This window comes from Sphaeramia orbicularis, chromosome 9 (genome assembly GCF_902148855.1).
Source record: "Sphaeramia orbicularis chromosome 9, fSphaOr1.1, whole genome shotgun sequence".
Lineage (NCBI taxonomy): Eukaryota > Metazoa > Chordata > Actinopteri > Kurtiformes > Apogonidae > Sphaeramia > Sphaeramia orbicularis.
In genome coordinates, this window is record NC_043965.1 from 6,305,612 (window position 1) to 6,326,083 (window position 20,472).

Consider the following 20,472-nt stretch of genomic DNA (forward strand, 5'->3'; position numbering starts at 1 on the left):
TGTCTATCTGTCTGTCTGTCCAAAAACTTTGCCACACACTGACAAGTCAGCCCACTTCCTGTCCAGCTTCACTGTGGCTTGACAGTGGAGATGATAGAGCGGAGGAATGGGTGAGAGAAATGGAACTAAACAACAATAACTTTCACCAATATTTTGCTCAAGCCTGTGAAAATGACCCTAATGTTAAGGTGAATGTTAATAATGTAATGTTAGAGTCTGACCCGGCTCTGGGTGTAGGTGACACAAGTGGCTACCGAGGGCAACATCTGCTGGAGGGGGCGCCAGATTACAGACAAAAAACTAAATAAAATAAAATAAATACATAGATAAATTAGAATATCAGTATAATCAACTTGAAACGCACCCTTTACACTTCCTTGACATGTTTTCTCTTAAATAAATCATAATCAAGCCTCAATATGACAAATCTTTTTTCCACTTTTCCCACTTGGTGGATTCTGTCATTCACATGTATTTCTTATTCACTCTTAAAAGGCATGGTGGATGTCACCAGCTCTTATGCTGTTTTCTGTAAAGATATGATTGTACCCCGTAAGCGTGTTAAAGTGTACCCTAACAACAAGCCATGAGTCACAAAAAATGTTAAAACCTGTCTGAAGAACAAGAAATTGGCTTTCAAAGAAGGGGCTCTCTCTGACCTTTAGTCAGCCACCAAAGAACTGAAAATTGAGATTTTGAAAGCAAAACAACACTGTAAAACCGCTCTTGAAAATAAGATGGCTGCAAACAATCTAGGTTCTGCATGGACATGTATGAAAACCATCGCAGGCCTTCAAAATCCCCAGAGCAGCAGGCAGACCATTTTAGACGTTTTTAATTCAGACAGAGATTTTGCAAATGCTCTTAACAGTTTTTATGTTCGTTTTAATTCTTTTGATTTTAGTAAAGACATTTTAGAGCTGAAATAGGACCTGAAGGACACGCAGCACTTTACCATTGAACTGAGCGATGTCAGAAAGGCCTTTAGTTCTGTGAAGATGAACAAGAGCCAGGGTCCTGACAACATCAGTGGTTGTCTTATTAAATCCTGTGCTAATGAACTCAGTCCTGTATTTCAGTTTATTTTTAATAAGTCCTTGCAGACACAGCATGTGCCCACTCTCTGGAAGGATGCTGTCGTGGTCTCTGTCCCTAAATCCAGCCGTCCAAAAACTTTGAATGACTTTAGGCCTGTTGCTCTCACCTCAGTAGTTATGAAAGTCTTTGAGAAACTGGTTAAGACTGTGATTTTAAAGGAGACTGAACATGAGCTGGATCCAATGCAGTTTGCATACAGGCCCAACAGAGGAGTGGAAGACGCCACACTGACTCTTTTAAACATGATTTTTAAACATGTGGAGGGTAAAGGGGCATCTGCAAGGCTTTTATTCATAGACTTCTCCTCCGCTTTTAACACAATCCAGCCCCATATTTTAATTAAAAGGCTTTTAGAACAGTTTAAGATCAGTAAAAACCTGATGGGCTGGATTTTAGATTTTTTAACTGACAGGTCCCAAAGAGTGAGGATGAATAGGGTTCTGTCCAACCCAGTGTTCTCCTCCACTGGTTCACCTCAAGGCTGTGTCCTGTCACCGCTATTATACATTCTCTACACAAATATGTGTCAGAGTAAACATGATAACAGGACTATCATTAAGTATGCTGATGACTCAGTTATTGTCAGCCTGCTCAAAGAGGGGGAGACCAGTCACGGCCCTATCATTGATGACTTTGTCCAGTGGTGTGAGAAGTCCTTCCTTCACCTGAACATATCTAAAACAAAAGATATGATCATTGATTTTAGAAAAAAACAGGACAGGCACAGAGTCACTTTAATTAAAGGTCAGACTATAGAGCAAGTGCAATCATACAAATATCTTGGGACGATAATTGATGAAAAACTGAGTTTTAATGAAAACTGCAGATCTGTGTGTAAAAAGGGCCATCAGCGCCTGCACTGCCTTAGGAAACTGGCACACTTCCACACTGACCGAACCATTTTAACTTTGTTTTATCGTTCCTTTATTGAGTCTGTTTTATCTTTTTGTCTGGTGGTGTGGTTCGCTCAGACCTCAGTTGCAGATAGAAACTCACTAAATCAAATAGTCAGATGGTCCAGTCGCCTGATTGGTGAGTCCCAGTCTTGTCCCGCCTCCCTGTACACTAAACAGGTCCAGAGGATGGATGCATCAGTTCTTAACAATGACTCCCATCCTTTACGAGGTGAATTTCAACTCCTTTCCTCTGGACGGAGGTTCTTAGTCCCAAGGTGCAGGACACAGCGTTATAAAAACAGCTTTGTTCCTGTCGCCGTCACTGAGCTCAAGAAGAAATAGTGACATTGCACTTTACTAACTTATTTAGTTATTTATTCCATTTCTTTGCTCTATTTATTATTATTGTGACTTCAAATTTTTAAATTTTTAAATTTTATGTTCTTATCCTGGTTTTTATCCCGGATTGTTTTTATCTATTCTGGTTTTCATTGTGTTTTATTGCATCTTGTTTTTATTTATTTGATCTTACCTATTTTATTTACTTATCCATGCTGCTATACCGATGAATGGTGGAACACTCTGCACTTTTTGTCCTGTCTTTTTGTCCTGTCTGTAAGTGTGATCAAGTACCTGTCTTGCATGTTCAATGTATGTGTTGTTGTAATGCCACGGCAATCACCTAGACTGCAAAACAAATCTACCTACGGGTATAAATAAAGTAACCTTGACCTTGACACCAACTCACATGATCTAAAACATGATAAGTATCTAAACAGTTTAAATTATTTCTCATTCTATATTTATGTCTCTTCTACTTATGGTTCATTTACATTCATTCTTTACCACTGTATGGACTGTTTTAGATAAACTCTGGATTCCTTTATACATCTATTGCACAAACCAATTCCAGTAAAAATCTGCAATCTCAAATATTTTACATATTGCAAATCAATATATCAGTGACGGTCAATATTTGGAAGATTCTCATAAGTCAGGCCGAGGGTTTTCAAGTGGGAGCACGTTATATTTTTTTTATTTGGTTTAGTTTCTTTCTTTTAACTGAGCTAATGAAAAAAGAGAATTCCTCCCTGGGGATCAATAAACTTCATCTATATCTGTACTCAATGAAATTTAGAATAACAGATGATGAGAAAATATCTCCCTAAGTGGACTTTGGAACTCTTTGGAACTAATTTGCTTTTGTACTTCAAAATCAAGACAGGCATTTTATTTCTACTTGTAAAACATTCACAGTCTTATAAACTAATAAACCATAACACCACCACTATAATGACATTCTTAATAATGAGAAAACTGTCAAACAAACAGAAAGCAATAAATAATCATATATAACCAGTGGTGGAATCTGACTAGGGTTTGGTAAAATAAATCACAGTAGTTACTATTACAAGTCTAGTTCCTCTGATCACTGTCAGGAGAAGTGGTAAAAATGTGGATTATTTCATTCCAACAGTATCTGTCACTAGGTTGGATATATTTGGCAGAAAGTGAACATGTAGTCGTTGAAGCAGCAAAATGATCAACATAAGGAACTGGTTGACGTTGCCATGGTCCATATTGTAACAGTGCTGACTGGGTCAGAGCATCTGCACTACTGAAGGTCTTGTTGGATGTTCCTGGTCTGCAGTGCAGAGGCCCCACCTCTCTACTCTGTACAACATGCTGCTTCAACGACTACATGTTCACTTTCTGCCTAATATATCCAACCTAGTGACAGATACTGTTTGAATGAAATAATCCACATTTTTACCACTTCTCCTGACAGTGATCAGTGGAACTACACTTGTAATATTAACTATTAGGATGTATTTTACCAAACCCTTAGTCAGATTCCACCACTGGTTATAAATTATTATTATTTATTGCTTTCTGTTGGTTTGACAGTGTTCACATGATTAAGATTGTCATTATAGTGGTGGTGTTGTGGTTTATTAGTTTATGAGATTGTGAATGTTTTACAAGTAGAAATAAAATGTCTGTCTTGATTTTTTAAGTACAAAAGCAAATTAGTAAAAGAGTTCCAAAGTCCACTTAGGAAGATATTTTCTTATCATCTGTTATTCTAAATTTCATTGAATACAGATATAGATGAAGTTTAATGATCCCCAGGGAGGAATTCTCTTTTTTCATCAGCTCAGTTAAAAGAAAGAAACCAAATCAAATAAAAAACAGTATTATTAAACAACCAATTGTCAGTCTGTGAATGATCAGACTGAGGTGTTGTTGAGTCTGAAGGTAGTGGACACTTTTGTACAAACCGGTTCTACTGCTGTTTGTTTTTAATATGGGTGTGAATGATATGAAGGTCAACACAGTATAGAGGTAGAGTTTAAGATATGACTAGACAGAGCAGAGACACTGTTACAGGGCGTCGGATCTCCTTGAAAAACACAGACCAGGAGGATTTTACTGTAAATTCAATGGGACAGAGACTTGGTGAGTGTTGTTTTTAAAGGATACCTCACATATCAGAGCAAATGGCTGAAAAGAAGATTGAACTTGTTGAACGTTTCCTGAGTTGTCATTTGTGTTCAGAGACGTTCAGAGACCCTGTGTCTCTGAGCTGTAGCCACAGCTTCTGTTCAAGCTGCCTGAAGGAATTCTGGAAACAAACTAAGAACAAAAACTGTCCCATTTGTAAAAGAAAATCCTCAAAAGATGATCCAGATGTGAACTTCAGTCTGAAAGAACTGGCTGATTCATTTGCTGGGAGACTGAGCGTTGGATCATCTGAGACAGAAAAAGGAGAAAAGAAGGTGGAGGTGGTCTGCAGCAAACATCAAGAAGAACCTAAACTGTTCTGTAAAGATGAAAACAGAGCTGTGTGTTCTATCTGTGATGTTTCTGTGCATGACACTCACACTGTGGTTCCTGTAGAAGAAGCAGTTACTGAAATGAAGGATGAGCTGAAATCTGACTTAAAGTCTCTAAAGAAAAAGAAGAAGAAATATGAGGAAACACAGAAAACATACAATGAAATAATCCAACACTTAAAGAAACAGGTTTTGTTCACAGAGAATCAGATCAGAGCAGAGTTCAACAAACTCCAGCAGTTCCTGAAAGAGGAAGAGGAGTCCAGACTGGCAGCTCTGAGGGAGGAAGAGGAGCAGAAGAGGAGGAGTGTGATCAGAGAGATGAAGAGGATTGAGGAGCAGATGTCCTCTGTGTCAGACAGTATCTGTGCTGTTGAAGAAGAGCTGCAGAAAGCCAGCGCTCCATTCCTCATCAGTTGTAAAGACACTCAGAGCAGAGCCAGAGCCCAGTGCTCAGTGTCAGAGCCACAGCTGATCTCAGGAGCACTGATCCATGTGGACAAACACCTGGGCAACCTGTCCTTCAGAGTCTGGGACAAGATGAGGGACAAGGTCCACTTCAGCCCCGTCATCCTGGACCAGAACACTGCAAACGGATGGCTTCATCTGTCTGATGATCTGACCAGTGTGAGACGTGGAGACACTTATCAACATCCTCCTGATAATCCAGAGAGAAACACTGAATATGCCAGTGTTCATGGCTCTGAGGGCTTCAACTCAGGGAAACACAGCTGGGACGTGGAGGTGGGAGACCATCCTAACTGGATTTTAGGTTTGGTTAAAGAGTCAGTTGACAGAAAGGGAAAGGTGTTTGTTTCACCAAAATATGGAATCTGGGGTTTAGCGCATCGCAGTGGAAAATACACTAATAGTGCTGGTAAGACTGTGACAGTGCAGACGAGTCCACAGAGGATCAGAGTTGAACTGGACTATGACAGGGGGGAGGTGTCCTTCTACAACGCTGAAGACAAGACTCACATCTACACCCACAAAGACACTTTCACTGAGAAACTCTACCCTTATTTTAACGTTGGAAAGGCTGGTGATGCTGAAACCACTGATATTAGAATCTGTCAGAGGAAGATTTCACTGATGTATGACATGACTTCATATTAATGCACATAGAAATGAAATGTGTAAAACATCCTGTTTAACTGATGTGATTTAAAATGTGTGTTGATGTGTGCAGTTTATCCATTGGAACAAAATGACTTTGCATCCTTTCTCCATCTTCTTTAAACAAACGATAGGTATTCAGTTTGTCTTCTTTACGTTATATGTGCTAAAGGAAACTATGTCAATAGTAATCATTTTATTACAGTGTAATAAAAATAAAAGGTAACTTTATTTTTGTATTTGTATTTCACCTCATACTATTGAAGAGCTTTTTATTGTTAAATTATGTTGTAACTGTCAATTACTAAAAAACATTATTATTTCCTCCCTCTTTATTATCACAAAAGGAAACATCTACATGTATAAGCTGAGTTTTTATTACCTTTGTCATAATTGTGTTTTTGCTTTGTTTTAACAATGCTTTTATCAAGACTAGGTTGTTTGTCAGAGTAGTTTGTTTCATCAGTAATTGTTCCAGGAAGTATTTTACTTGAAATATAAAGGGGAAATAATTATTCAGTTGTTGGTAATCTTTTAGTACTGAAATAATGTACTGTCTGTCAATGTTTCACTGCTTGAGAAAGTGATTAAATAAAAAAAAATGACATGAAATATTTTTCTGAAATTTGGTTCTAGCTGAACTAATATCTACTTCTACTATTATTTTCATCTGCCTCCTTTAGGGTCATCCCAGCCAATCATCTGCTTCCATCTAACTCATCTCCTGTGTCTTCTTCTTTTACCTGCATGTCCTCTTCATCATATCCATCAGTCTATCCTGGACCCTGTTTGACATCAGATGTCCTTCCTGACAAAACCCTCCTCACTTATCTAGACTCAGGTCCAACAGCACAAACCAGAACCAGAACTGGGACTAAAACTGGAACCAGTGGCTGGATTTCTAACAGTACTAACATAGAGAGAATATACTGAAGTCTAATGTTTACACTTGAGAAAAGCTGAGTTTGCTTACATTTACATACAAACTAAACAACAGACTAAGGGTCATAATAAACAGGCGGTTCAGATGACCTTTGACTTCATGTTCTATTGGACAACAGGCTCTGAATAAACTGAGTTCAACCGTTAAACCTGGAGGACATCAGATCAAAGTGACAATCTAGAAAAATATAAGAACAATGGATAAAAAGTGGTCATTTCTGTCTAAAACTCCTCTGCTGAAACACAAACAAATCCTAGTTTAGACAGATAAACTACCAGCTCTTTTTTTTTTTTTTTTTTTTTGCTGAGGTGTAAATTGTCCTGTACCTCAAGTCACACCTTTATAGGTGCTGTATGTAGGATTGTGGCCAAAACTGGTACTGCAATCACATTCAAAATACTGTAGAGCGTGGTATCCCCTCCGCCTCCCCCCAGACTAGGGGTTGCCAGATCCAGCATGAGCGTCTACTACAGGGCCAGTTCTAGTCTTTCATATTTGGGTGGGCTGGTTGAAATAACAGGTGGGCAACTTGGTTGGTGTGTACAGACGATAGCAAAGCCGAGTAGTGTCCTGAAGACTGACAATTTGAATTGCAGTCCTGACGGCACTGAAAAGAAGCGGTTTATTTAAGTATAAGAATCCCTTTATTAATCCCCAAAGAAGAATTCAGTTGTCTGGCAGTTCATCCATGTTCATTTACTCTTTAATATAAAATAAAAATGATTTTAAAAGCCCTTAGTGCATATTTCTTTCCATTGGATGAGCTTGAAAAATAAAAGAATGAATACTAAATACTAATAAAATAAATTATTCTCTCTGTGGCCAGAATCCTACTGTAATGGACGTTCTGCGCATCTTTGTCCGGCCTGCGCGTCTTTGTCCGACCTGTGTTGCAGTATGGGAGGGCATACAGGTGCAATGCTGCTGTTGTACCACGGGAGGGCGCTATTGTACAATGGCACCACAGGTACAATGCCGCTAGTTTCTACAAAATGAAGGCAGTCTACTCTTGTCCAAACTCAGACTGAAAAGTGGCCCAATAGTACAACTGCATAAACAGCTTAAACTTGGCCATAACTTAAAAATAAAACAACTAAATTATATATTTTTTTAATATTTCACAAACCTCTCATCTCACAAGTCTTATTCAAATTCAATCTGAAAAGTGACAAATGACAAAGAGAACAAATCTTTCTTTTTCATCTAAAACCCTGAACTTTAGACTCAAAGGTCAGTAGAACTATATACATTTAACCAATATGACAACATTATTAGAATAATTCATATAATTTAGTGACAGAGATCATTTGCCCCTCACTCAGTTTTTGTCCCTTCCTTGGGCAACAGTTGACAGACCCTGTGTGTGTTTTACTGGTGTTGTGTTGCCCAATGTGTGTTTTATTGGCGTTGCTTTGGTCAGGGTCTGCGTACATAACGTGATGCGAGTGGCCGCCCAACGGGGCCGGCTGCTCTGCAGGAGCCCAGAGACGATGCTCAGCCAAAGAGCACATCAACAAGCCACAGATACAGTGAAAGTCCGATCGAAAGAATCGCGGTATTAAACAGAAACCCTGACAGGTGCAGCAGTGACCTCGATAGGTGCAGAAGAGACCAAAGAGGGACGTTGAACTCCCAGCAGCCCAGAAATGGACTGTGAGCTGCTGTATGAGCGAATGAAGCACTCAGGAAAAGCAAAACAATAATGACAACCAATCACTGACGGAATAGGGTGGGCTGTAGGCTGCCCATCCAATCGCAAATAAGAGCCAATAATAGTGTAGTCTGTTATGTTTTTCTGTTGGATAAACGTTTTCCCTTAACTTTCGATTGGGTGGGAGAGACAGACATTTGGGTGGGGTGACCCCACCCCTGCCCATGCCTACTGCCGGCCTCGCCCTGCAACAAATTAAAAAAAAAAAAAAAAAAAGAACTGGTGGTTTATTCGTCTAAACTGGAATTTGTTTGTGTTTCAGCAGAGGAATTTTAGACAGAAATGACCTTTTTTTTAGCCGTTGTTCTTATATTTTTCTAGATTATCACCTTGATCTGATTTCGTCTTGGTTTAATAATTGAACTCGGTTTATTCAGAGCCTGTTGTCCAATAGAACATGAGGTCAAAGGTCATCTGAACAGTCTGTTTATTATGACTCATAGTTATCATCTGTTGTTTAGTGACATCTGTGCTTTGTATGTAAAGGTAACCTAGTTTTTCTCGAGTGTAAACATTAGAGTTCAGTATATTCTCTCTATGTTCTATTAGAAATCCAGCCACTGGTTCCAGTTTTAGTCCTGGTTCTACCTCTAGTTTCTAATGTTGGAACCGAGTCTGCATAAAAGAAGAGGGCGAGGAAGGGCATCTGGTGTAAAACTTCTACTAAATTACGATGCAATTCCCAAACTTGATCTCTGTACAGGATCGGTCCTGGTCTGGGTTAGGTTTATGGATATGGTGAAGGAGGACATGCAGAAGATAAAACTGAATTAGAATTTTATTTTTATACTTAAAAGAAAACTACTTCATGGAACAAGTAATGATCAAAAAAACTACTCCAACAAACAACTCAGTCTTTACAAAAACAGTGATTAGACAAAGCAAAAACACAATTATGACTGAAAAAGGCAATAAAAACTCAACATATACATGTAGATGCTTCCCTTTGTGGTAATAAAGGGGGTGTAAATAATAATGTTTCTGATCATTTAATATTTACAGCATGATTTAACAATAAAAAGCTCTTCAAAAGTACGAGGTGAAATTCAATAACAAAAATAAAATTATCTTTTCTTTTATTTTCTTACATAGAAATAAAATGATTACTTTTGACAGTTTCTCTTTGCACAAACATATCATTGTTAAAAAAAAATTGCCTAAAACTGAACCCCACCCCATTTGGTCTAAGAAGACGATTGAGTAAGGATGCAAAGTCATCAAATGAAATAATGATAATGATTAATGCACATATTAAAGCTATACCGTATGATGTGGCATTTTTACACTTTTCTTTTGTCATCTTAAAATGCTCCTAATAAGTGTGTGTCAAACTAAAATGTGAAAGAAATCCACCCGGTTTTGAAACTCAAAAATGTTAAATTCTCATATATTTCTGATAAAAGTCTGACCAATCATTTTAGTCGGTCCGAATAAAATAATTGGCCGAACCTGACTGAGCTTTCTGTCAATCATCCATTACGGCCGTCCAGCATCCGATCCATTATCTCCGTCTCCACATCCATGTGTCCCTCTGAATCTGACGCTTCACTGGTGCTGCTTCTCCTGTCACTGACCACAGTCTACTGTCTAGGATGTGTTTGGATAGAACTGACATGCACATGTGGAAGGGAATAAACAGATTTATGAACAGAAACAACAACTAAGGAGAACAAACAGGAGTCTGATGAATAAAGGATGGAGATAAAAGTCCGGAAGTCTGGTGTACTGGACTGAACAGACAGGTCTGCACAAAGCTCAGCTTTTGCGACCGTGGGACTCAAACAGGTACATGTACATGGTATCACACAATGTAGGATGATAAATGTATGGACTATGAAACTTCAAATGTCCACAGAAAATTCGCGGAGGCCGCGCGTTCACAGTGCGCGTGCCCATCGCCTGGGCGATGAGGTATAGTGAAGACACTGACCCAGCGCTGCACAGACCAGACCCTTAAATACAGGGTCTACTAATGAAACAGGAGCCGCGGCAGGTGGATGATGTGTCTGATTACTGAGGGAGGGGTCCATGGACATGCCAAAGTGGGCTGGACCTCCACCTCTGCATCCACCACGTGCATCAGGTAAGAGGAAAGCGTCAGAGCTCAACGACGCTGAGGGATTTACATGCAGTTCTATCAGGCTGCCCAAAGGGGTACCCCCTGCATCAAAAAGTGCCGCTATGGGGCTCTGACCATGCGTCGCTTTCTGACGACTTGGGAAGTGAGTGGGGCTTTGGAGGGAGGCGGGTTGTTCATGTTCAAACTTTTACTAAGTGCTGTGAGAAATGCCACATCGGTAGGTAGAGCTTTAAGCCTTTAGGTGCCTGAGTTTTTTGTTCTTTAATGTTTTTAAGTATTTAACTTTGATATGAAGATTTGAGAAAGCTGTCCGTTTCATTCAATTATGTCGCTTGTGGCAATATTGCGGCTTTGATGCTTAGAGGGTTAACAAACACTAGAAATCACATCATTGTTCACTGTTTGCTCAGTTCTGCTCAGTTAGGCAGAATGTTTTATTCATTTCATATCTATGTGCATTAATATGAAGTCATGTCATACGTCACTGAAATTTTACTCTGACAGATTCTAATATCAGTGGTTTCAGCATCACCAGCCTTTCTAACATTAAAGTAAGGGTAGAGTTTCTCAGTGAAAGTGTCTGTGTGAGTGTAGATGTGAGTCTTGTCTTCAGCGTTGTAGAAGGACACCTCCCCCCTGTCATAGTCCAGTTCAACTCTGATCCTCTGTGGACTCGTCTGCACTGTCAAAGTCTGACCAGCACCATTACTGTATTTTCCACTGACATACCATAAACACCAAAATCCATATTCTGGTGAAACAGCAGTCTCTCCCTTCCTGTCAGCTGACTCTTTAACCAAACCTAAAATCCATTCAGGATGGTCTCCCACCTCCACATCCCAGCTGTGTTTCCCTGAGTTGAAGCCCTCAGAGCCATGAACACTGGCATATTCAGTGTTTCTCTCTGGATTATCAGGAGGATGCTGATAAGTGTCTCCACGTCTCACACTGGTCAGATCATCAGACAGATGAAGCCATCCGCCTGCAGTGTTTGGGTCCAGGATGACGGGGCTGAAGTGGACCTTGTCCCTCATCTTGTCCCAGACTCTGAAGGACAGGTTGCCCAGGTGTTTGTCCACATGGATCAGTGCTCCTGAGATCAGCTGTGGCTCTGACACTGAGCACTGGGCTCTGGCTCTGCTCTGAGTGTCTTTACAACTGATGAGGAATGGAGCGCTGGCTTTCTGCAGCTCTTCTTCAACAGCACAGATACTGTCTGACACAGAGGACATCTGCTCCTCAATCCTCTTCATCTCTCTGATCACACTCCTCCTCTTCTGCTCCTCTTCCTCCCTCAGAGCTGCCAGTCTGGACTCCTCTTCCTCTTTCAGGAACTGGTGCAGTTTGTTGAACTCTGCTCTGATATGATTCTCTGTGAACAAAACCTGATTGTTTAAGTGTTTCATTATTTCATTGCATATTTCGTGTGTTTCCTCATATTTCTTCTTCTTGTCCCATAGTGATTTTAAGTCAGATTTCAGCTCATCCTTCATTTCAGTAACTGCTTTTCCTACAGGAACCACAGTGTGTTTATGATGATGAGGAAAATCACAGATAGAACACACAGCTCTGTTTTCATCTTTACAGAACAGTTTAGGTTCTTCTTGATGTTTGCTGCAGACCACCTCCACCTTCTTTTCTCCTTTTTTTGTCTCAGATGATCCAACGTTCAGTCTCCCAGCAAATAAATCAGCCAGTTCTTTCAGACTGAAGTTCATATTTGGGTCATCTTTTGAGGATTTTCTTTTACAAATGGGACAGTTTTTGTTCTTAGTTTTCTCCCAGAATTCCTTCAGGCAGTTTGAACAGAAGCTGTGGTTACAGCTCAGAGACACAGGGTCTCTGAACGTCTCTGAACACACATGACAACTCAGGAAACTTTCAAATAGTTCAATCTTCTTCTCAGCCATTTGCTCAGATATGTGAATAATCCTTTAAAAACAGGACTCACCAAACCTCTGTCCCTTTGAATTTACAGTTAAATCCTCCTGGTCTGTGTTTTTCGAGGAGATCCGACACCCTGTAATGGCGTCTCTGCTCTGTCTGTCTTGATAAATCCAGTATATATCATAAACTCTGCTGTCGACCTGTTAATCATTCACCCCCATAAACTAATAAACAGCAGCAGCTCTGGTTTGCCCTGAAAGGGACAGTTCAGTCTGATTAAACCAACAATAAGGAACAAAATGAGTTTATTTTCAACAATATAAAAATGCTAACACTGTCAAACCTGCAGAACTGTAGGAAACCATACACTGTTACAATCCTTCTGTAACTGAAGTCTCATAAAGTGCCTCCTACTGAACACCTCCAGGACCAAAGAAATACTAGTGGATTTCAGAAAGTCTAAACCCCCTCCTCAGCTGATCACCACAGGCGGGTGGACACTGAGGTGGTGTCGACATACAAATATGTTCCGATGCCTCTTGACAATAAGACCCAGATTCACTCTGTGTAAATAAACAGAGTCGACTCCAGTCCTTTGACGTCTGCACTAAGATGGTGTTCATGTTTAAGTATTCATTTGTAGCCAGTGCAACTGTAACATCAGACAAAAAGACACAAAACAGCTGGACAAAGCGGTGAAAAAATCTGGTGAGAAGCTGAACACATGGGGGACTGTGGTGGAGGAAGGTGGAGGACATCTAACATCAAACCATAAAAGCAGCTGCAGTGGACGAATAACGACCATACTTCTTAAGATGCAGGACTGAGACGTTTAGAAGATCCTTCATGTCCACTGTCATCAGACTCTACAACATCTAACTAAGTCTGATCATTCACAGACTGATGATTGGTTGATTGTTTATCAAATCTGGTTTATGTTTGGTTTAGTTTCTTTAACTGAGCTAATGAAAACTGTGAATTTCTCCCTGGGGATCAATAAAGTTCATCTCCATCTGTATTCAATAAAATGTAAAATAATGAATGATAAGCAAATGTATTTAGAGCTTTATATATTTTTATATATTTTTCTTTTTCTGTTGTATTGATCATTTCTTTCCTGCTACTTTTTTTTGTACTTGAATGGAGCAGCCGTAACACCCAATAATTTAATGAGGTATTCTGATCTGATGAATATCTTCCCTCAATTGTCCCTGTACTTTGAAATCATGAGACATTTTATTTCTACTTGTAAAACATTCACAATCTTTTAAACTAATAAACCACAACACCACCACTATAATGACAATCTTAATCATGTGACCACTGTCAAACACACGCAAAGCAAAAATGAATCCTTTATAACCAGTGGTGGAATCTACCTATGGGACAAACATTGATACTTAAATACAACATTATAAACAGTATATTATTCAATTTAAATGTTTGGTATTGGGTTAACACTAAAATTGCCAATGCTGAAGTTTACCCAAAAACCACAATCTGACTTATTTAGACTTTTACAATTCAGAGGCAATACTGAAACTAGTCATGTTGAAAGACGAAGAAAGATATGAGAGACTATATACACATGTCAGCACTTTGGACCAGTATGAAAAATGAAAATAAAAGGAATGAAAATGCAAGAGGAATTTGATCTAAGAACATTTGATACCGAATGAGGACATACAAATGCACTTTCTCTGCACTATCTCTACATAAAACAACAGTGTCTCAATCTTGGCGTGAACATAGAAGTTTTGTATGAAATGTCTTGATTTTTGTTCAAAAAGCTAAATTTCAACATGTAAAACCACTGAAATACTGGATGGACAGTGGAGAAAACCATGTGGAATAAATACAGTTACATCCTCTGGTTCTGCCTTGATTGAAAATGTTGTGAAAAATTCTCTGGTATTTTAAAACTGGACCTTGTAATAAGATCTGTCAAAAAAACAGGGGAGAGTGTGTGTGATCCAAGAAGAGCATGTAGTGAATATTGTTAGCTATGGTTGTTTGTTGCTCATTGTAATGAAAGCGTAGCCAAATATTTTGATTTCCAATAAGCTCAATAGCTGTTGTAACATGAGCAGTACTCTGTAGTCTCCTATTATTACCTCCGCCAAGGAGGTTATGTTCTGATCTGTCTTGGCGGAGGCCTGCGCTCTCCGAGTGCTCTTCTTGTTTAATTTGTTGATGATCTGGCAACGCAAAACAGTGAAAACGGTGATTGTAATGAAAACCTGGCAACCCAGGATGAAACGATTAAGAAGAAAAAACTTGAAGAAGAAACAAAACAACTCTTTCAGGGTAATGTGAAATCCATTTTACCATGAAAACATAATGACAACAAATGCTCCATGGTAGCTTGGCAGAGTGTTTGAGCACTGTCTTTTTAGTGTTCGGCTACAATCTAATGCAGTGCCGCCATGACGTCCTAAGTCACTGTCTAACTCTCCAGGCCCAGTCCACTGCTGTACAGGCCCCAGAGTAAGAAGATTAGTGGGATTTTTAACCCTTTTAAGATGAGTCGTCTTAGATGTGCCAACCTCCTGCCACTTCACCAGCCCCTTATGGCCTTTCTGACAGGTGGTGACTGCATCAGAAACTGGGAACACCCTGACCAGGATACAAATTCCAGCTAAGTCTGTCAAGTCAGTCAATATTTATTACAGTCTTTATTGTTTTACTGTCACTGTGTCGATATAGTGACAGTAAAACAATAAATTCTTTTGATATGAATAACTGTTCATTCATATCAAAACTTGTCTTGCAACTGATCTTGCTTAGGGCAGCTTGTCTTGCCTAGGGCCCCCACATGAACAGGGCCAGGCCTGATTCCAGTTGTGTGTTGGCAGTGGTTTCTAAAAGAGTCAGATGTTGCATGTTTGGGATGAAAACTTCCAAAGAGCAGCAGCTTCTACCTACCTTCAGCACAGCTTCAGGGAAGTTTCTGTTGAAGAAGCGGACCACTTCCTTCACATTGGAGCTGCTTTTGGTCCTCACGGTGATCATGTACCCGTCCCCAAATCTGGAACCAGATAAAACCAGAGTCTGACATTTCAAGAATAAAGTCATGGTGTCATATAAAGCTGATGTGAACCAACTGCTGGAATAAAATCAACCCCATAATGTGGACGAAAGGGATGATCAGTTATATACACTACATGTAAAAGAAGAAATAAACCTGTTGAAGAAAGACCAAAGAGAAAAACACTGGGAGAGAATGTGTGTAATAATGAACTGTACCAGTGCTTGTCTGCTTTTGACTTTATGTCTTTTGTTTCCTTGTTTGTTCATGTTTTAAAATGTAACAATAATACAACTTTATGAGCCATTTTTTTTTAAACTTGTTGTAACTTTGGTCTTAGACCAGAGGTTATTACCTCCGCCAGGAGGTACTGTGATCACTTTGCTTTGTGTGTGTGCGTGCGTGTTTGTTTGTTTGTTAGCAAGATAACTCAAAAAGTTATGGACGGATTTTCATGAAATTTTCAGGAAACGCTGATACTGGCACAAGGAAGAAATGATTACATTTTGGTAGTGATGGGGGGGCAGGTCTCTCTTGGCAGAGGTCTGCGCTCTCAGAGTGCTTTTCTTGTTTATTTATTTATTTTCATCTTTTATCAAAGTCATTTTTTATTGACCCATCTCTCTCTTATCCTTATGTCCTGATTTATGACCTTAGGACAACTTTTATTACACCGTGAAAAGTTTCAGTATCACGTTATGTGTCTAAAGGACATCATCATGAAACTGCAAAACAAATCCACCTATGACTATAAATAACCTGAAACTGAACCTAATAAATGAAGAAACAAATAAAGTCCTAGCATTTTGAGAAATTTTTTCACAATATTTGTATAAAATATACTGATATGTTGAGAGTTGTCAAAATTCCCAGGTGACCTAAACACAGCAGTCTGAGACCAGCAGCTGCTCTTTATATTTGATAAATATGATACTGCTTATGTATCCAAAATACAGTATTTGATTCAAAATGAATTCTGTCATACAGGTAAAACTACAACTCTATTTGTGTAACACTGTGAATTTTCTTTCTGAAACTTACTGTAGTTAATATTAATATTCTAATTGTTCCATGTTATACCATAAATACAAAAATCCAGTCATCAAGACACAATTTTTGAACCATCAGAAGATCCTGAGCAAAATTCAAAAAAGTTTAACTCCACAATTCAGCATGATGTAGATGACTGTCATGTATAAATCAGAGACTTTAATCCATAACGACCCAATGTGACTTTTGTGGCAGTTCCCAAATTAATTTTTTTCAATAGTTGACCTTTCTTAAGTAATTTATCACCATTTATTGTAATACTATTCTGTGTATTTTGCAAATTTTCAGTGCAAATCAAGTATTTTCTTATTTTTCATTTCCTGATCATGTAAATGTTCATAAAAGCTCAGGTTAAAGTTGAAGTTTATTATATCTGAAACAGAAAAATGAAGAAAATGTAACTTTTTTTTAGCAAATATATCAATAACTGAACGTAAACCAAGTGTGTCCATTCACTGTCATTGATCCAACTCCATGGGTTTTACTGGTGAATCAATGTTGTAGAAGATGGCGGTGTTTCCATGGTAACTACAGAGCCACTGAACGTCCAAATGGGTCATATCTGATGACCATGAAAAGATGAAAAATTGCATTTTACACCAATTATCGACATGTATTGATGGGATTAGTGGATCAACAGGTATTAAACAGTTTAGATCAGTAGACGCTTTTGGTGAATGGTGGATGTTTGGGCCTTTATGGGTTAAAGCTGACTGTCAGGTGTTTTCGGTGAAGCGCTGACGTTTTCCTACTGACCTGTTCTTGAGGTGCTGGATGCTGCCGAGGCATTTGAACCTGCCGTTCACCATGATGCCCAGTCGGGTGCACAGAGCCTCACACTCCTCCATACTGCGCAAAAATACAAACATATGACGCACATGAAAGATGGTAAACAAGAATCTGGTAGAAATGTCTTTTAATGTGGCTGAGAATCAAAAAGGAAGACTATGACATAATAATCTGTCACATCCAACGAACTCTAAAAGCTTCTATTTGACCTGAGAGCAGATTGGCTTTTATATTGTTTGTTTATACACTGTTTTTATCTTCTTTTTTTTTTTTTTTTTTTTTTTTTTTGCTCAAAGTCTTTTTTTGGTATTTATGCAGAGACTATACAGACAATATGTTACAGACATGAGTCAATACAAACAAGAACAGTCTCCAGCCCCCGCTTCCCACCCATAAAAAAAAAAAAAATCACTGTACCATTTAGCAGATTGGCTTTAATTCTGCATATAACCACATATATTGTAAAAGAGAAAGGGGATACATTTTTTAATTATACATGCAAATAGAGCAAAAGTGGTCCCTATGAATCATAAGTTCTCTATAATAAAGGGTCAGTCTGACAAAACATCAATATGGGTGACATCCAACCTCTCTATGTGCATTAGACAAGGTTTCATATACTGTTTTTATCCTATTGTTGTTTATATTGTAAATATATTTCTCAGGAATGGCAAATTAGCTAAATGTCATAAATAGAACTGAACAGGGGAAAAAGGCCTTCAGGTTTGCGGCCCCATTTACCTGGAATGAACTACAAAAAGACCTGAAACTGAAGGATCTGGTTTCGTTGGACACTTTTAAGAGGATGCTGTGTGACTTAGAGAGGGAGATGTCTGGCTGCAGATGTTTTACCTGACGCACTTTTGTCTACATTTCATGAGCAATTTTTGAGTTGACTTCGGAAGGTTTGACATGTCTATGGGCTTTTTATGTATTCGTTTTATGTATGGAAGTCTGTCTGTAACTATTTAATGTACTGCTGCCCGTCTTGGCCAGGACACTCTTGAAAAAGAGATTTTTAATCTCAATGAGGTTTTCCTGGTTAAATAAAGGTAAAATAAATAAAAAAATATTCTTTGTGCAGAACATCAGATGCTCTATATGTCCACTGTTTCACTGCACTGTCCCCAATAGATAAATCAATAAATAATGGAGAAAAAAACTACAAATAGACCATCAGATCCTTTATTAAAGGGTCCAAGTAAAACAAATGAGACTGGAATGAAAAAAGGTGACTTAGCAGCATTCAAATCATACAGTGAAATAATACAACACTCACCACTAGCACCATCTAGTGGTCATCAGTGGTATTACACTTTAAGTTACATGGCTTCATTTTGGAGCCAAGGCCATCCATGAATTTAATTCTGTAATCTATTGTATCTTCTGGTGTGCCCCATGGTTCTATCTTGGGATTACTTATAGTTTCATTCTAAATGTGAATAAATAAACTCCAGTTAAATGACAGTAAGACCCAGGTTTACAGCTGAGATATTTGCCCCTCAGTGCTTGACTGGAGGCCTAAGGCAGGTGTAAAAGGGCATGAGGGCCTTTCAGTGTGGTCTACTGATAGTGAACTGTACACCATGGATAATTTGGATGGACTAAGGTAAGAATATTGGCAAATGATGAGTAATAACCTCAGCTGAAACACAGTATTTCATCAGCAAAACATTAAAACAGACGTCTGTGTCAGTAAGACCAAAAAATCCGTATTCATACATTTCTATGCTAATTTTCAGACAGCAATGATCTGTTCTGTCATTATAAAGTGACGTCATCTTAGGTCTGACCTGTGTGACGTGAGAACCACTGAGCGTCCAGTCTTAATGATGTCGAGGATCAGATTCCAGAGGAACCTCCGGGCCTTTGGATCCATTCCAGTGGTGGGCTCATCCTGGAAAAGCACACAAGACATTACAAAAAAAAAACAAAAAACAGGTCAAATGCAGAGTTTACCGTCACTGAGGAGCGTCCTGTCCATTCAGGTGTTAGAATCAGAGCTACCAAGCATGGATCCTTGTGTTTTTGTTGGTTTTTAATTCAAATGTGACTTGTAGAGATATGACAACTCAATATTTAATACACACAGGTGGCTGAAACATTGAGAGAACCTACAGACCTCCAACAAATCTTCAGGTAAAGTCCATAAACTGAAGTAGAATGTTCATAAACACCCACTGACACTGACCAGGAATATGAGTGAGGGGTATCCGATCAGAGCGATGGCAGTGGAGAGCTTCCGTTTGTTTCCTCCACTGTAAGTGCCTGCAGGTTTGTCAGCGTACTTGGACAGCTCCAGCTTTTCTAAGGCCCACTGCACCACCTGGTGGAGAAAATGCAAACGTCAGCCTGTGATAGTAGCACTGTGTATCCTATATAGTCATAGTCATAGTTTATTTTCAGTCATATATGCATTTCAAAACAGCAGAAGAAGAAGGAAATAATACAGTTTGACTGAAAAAGGCTCAGGCAAAATCAAAGGTTATCAATGTCCACCTACTTTACAGCTTCAACTACACAATACATGGTGCCAAGCAGAAAAAATCAAAACAAAACAAAACAAGTGTGCATGTGTGGATCGACTATTTCTTTTTAAATTCAACAGTTTCCAGGTTGTTCCATACAGCAGAAAAAGTAGAAGCTTGGTACCAGTCATGTGTATGTCAAATTATATTCAATTCCAATCAATATTTGTTGAGTTCTAATGAAAAATGTGTGGTAAATGGGATTTTCAATGTTGAATGTAAACGTCCACAGAGTCCACATTCCACAGTGGATGTGGACAATTTTGTGCCAGATACAAGATATTGTTCTAAGCTACGGGTGGATCAAATTGGAGGCTAATCGGAGTCGTTTTGAATTTGTTTATGAATTTTCAAATATTGCTCAATGATGAGAGATAGGAAAATGTGAGATTTTGTGACCTTGCTGTGACCTTGAACTTTGGCCTACTTGGCCCAAAATTTAATGGGTTGGTCCCAGCGCCTAGGCCTATCTGTGGGGACAATTTGGTAAAGATGGTTGCAACAGTTTT

General features: G+C 38.9%; 2 protein-coding genes across 2 annotated transcripts in view; one reads left to right on the forward strand and one right to left on the reverse strand.

Moving 5' to 3' along the window:
* LOC115425569 (ATP-binding cassette sub-family A member 2-like) overlaps positions 1 to 20,472 on the reverse strand; it is a 116,739-nt gene that overhangs the window by 15,163 nt on the left and 81,104 nt on the right. The window contains 4 exon segments of the mRNA XM_030143197.1: positions 15,494 to 15,596; positions 17,403 to 17,495; positions 19,229 to 19,332; positions 19,627 to 19,761. Of these exon segments, the coding sequence (XP_029999057.1) occupies positions 15,494 to 15,596; positions 17,403 to 17,495; positions 19,229 to 19,332; positions 19,627 to 19,761 (435 nt within the window).
* On the forward strand, positions 4,365 to 6,465 carry LOC115425337 (nuclear factor 7, ovary-like). The gene has a single exon (XM_030142799.1). It carries the CDS (start codon positions 4,496 to 4,498, stop codon positions 5,945 to 5,947), a length of 1,452 nt encoding a protein of 483 aa, XP_029998659.1. The 5' UTR covers positions 4,365 to 4,495; the 3' UTR covers positions 5,948 to 6,465.